A 1,729-nucleotide genomic window follows, 5' to 3' on the forward strand; every position below is an offset into this window, starting at 1 on the left:
TCAACCGACCCTGACATACCTTTGCTTGTAGTCTTTAAGTGTGCCATGTGCAAATATTTCTAGTGCGGCATATATTTCGGCATGTGTTGATTTAAGCTGCTGTACGGTGGTCAACGCAACTAGCTCTCCGAAGACAAACACTTCTGGGTTGTCAATGGCTTCTGCTACTATTTGTGCAAGTGCATCGCCCTGACTGACCTCTGCCTTCTTGCAAGTGCTCTCGTCTACACACAAGACAGGCATAATGGTATATCTATGTTGCTAAGCAATGTCAATTGGGTGGGGTTGAGTAATCTTTTAAATAACCTTGGGGGGTTGTGGAATTGTTCCGGTTTCTTGTCAAAGTTGTTATGTGTTACGAGTGATGACTCTCATTGTAGCTTGCAAAACGCATCATATCCTACTACATAAATAACTAAATTGCAGTTGAATTTTTTTATTATTATAGACCCTCTGCCAATAATTTCAGAGGGGGGGGGGGCGCGGGGGGAGCTATGATTATTTGTATTCAGTTTAATTCCCTTTGGGTTTTGGGCGCCCTTCACCATTTGAAACATGCCTCAAAAGTGTGATGAATACCACTTTGTACATATTTACCATTATTCAACTATTGATTCGCATGACTGTGCCCGTGATGAAGAATAGAAAACAATGTCGTATATTCAGGCACGATTTCACTTTATCGCTGTTCATCTGACATCACCGACGAGAGCCATTTTTTTAAAAGTATACATACGTACATACTGATACAAGCACACACCATACTATTTTTTTTAAACTTTGTTTCGTACGTGTATTGTTGAAAAGGTAGTAGAATAGAGAAGTTCACGTCAAATTTAGATCACAATCGGAATCACTAGTATGTCTACGTCACCAGCCATCCAACTTGGTGCTTCAGAGAAACGACAGCATGAATACTTGGAACTGGACAACGGTCTGAAAGTACTCCTTGTGAGTGACCCTAAAGCTGACAAAGCGGCGGCGGCGCTCGACGTACACGTCGGTCACCTGCACGACCCAAAGGAACTTCCTGGATTGGCTCATTTTTGTGAGCACTTACTATTCTTGGGGACTGAAAAGTATCCCAAAGAGAATGTTTTTTCAGAGGTGAGTTATTCATTTACCAACCATGCTCGCAAGGGTTCTATTCAAGCTTGTCGTAACAGCGCCTGAACATACAACACAATATATATATATATATATATATATATATATATATATATAGTATATATATATGTGTGTGTGTGTGTGTGTGTGTATGTGTTTGTGTATGTGTATGTGCATACATATATATATATATGTGTGTGTGTGTCTGTGTGTGTCTGTGTCTGTGTCTGTGTGTGTCCGTGTCTGTGTCTGTGTGTGTGTCTGTGCGCGCGTATATATATATATATATGTATGTAAATATGTATATATACATATATATATATATATATATGTGTGTGTGTGTGTGTATGTATATATATATATATATAGGTGTGTGTGAGTGTGTGTGTGTGTGTGTGTGAGTGTGAGTATTGGCAATGACATAGATATATTTCATATATATATATATATGTGTGTGTTTGAGTATTGGCAATGACATCGATACATTTCATATATATGTATATTATATATATATATCCTTATTGTGTGTGTTTGTGTTTGTGTTTGTGTTTGTGTCTATATATATATTGGTAGTGATAGTGATATATTTATATATATATGTGTGTATATATATATATGTATA

The 1,729-nt window shown here is 37.4% G+C and overlaps 2 protein-coding genes across 2 annotated transcripts; one reads left to right on the plus strand and one right to left on the minus strand.

The window, feature by feature from the left end:
• Positions 1 to 18: 18 nt before the first annotated feature.
• SARC_15473 (hypothetical protein) lies at positions 19 to 393 on the minus strand (the record flags this gene model as incomplete). The annotated part of the gene is made up of 1 exon (XM_014290405.1): positions 19 to 393. A coding segment is annotated over exon 1 (225 nt), but the record flags the coding sequence as incomplete, so codon positions are not given.
• Positions 394 to 813: 420 nt separating this feature from the next.
• SARC_15476 (hypothetical protein) lies at positions 814 to 1,107 on the plus strand (the record flags this gene model as incomplete). The annotated part of the gene is made up of 1 exon (XM_014290406.1): positions 814 to 1,107. A coding segment is annotated over exon 1 (246 nt), but the record flags the coding sequence as incomplete, so codon positions are not given.
• Positions 1,108 to 1,729: the final 622 nt, after the last annotated feature.

The sequence above is a fragment of the Sphaeroforma arctica genome (genome assembly GCF_001186125.1).
Source record: "Sphaeroforma arctica JP610 unplaced genomic scaffold supercont1.6168, whole genome shotgun sequence".
NCBI lineage: Eukaryota > Ichthyosporea > Ichthyophonida > Sphaeroforma > Sphaeroforma arctica.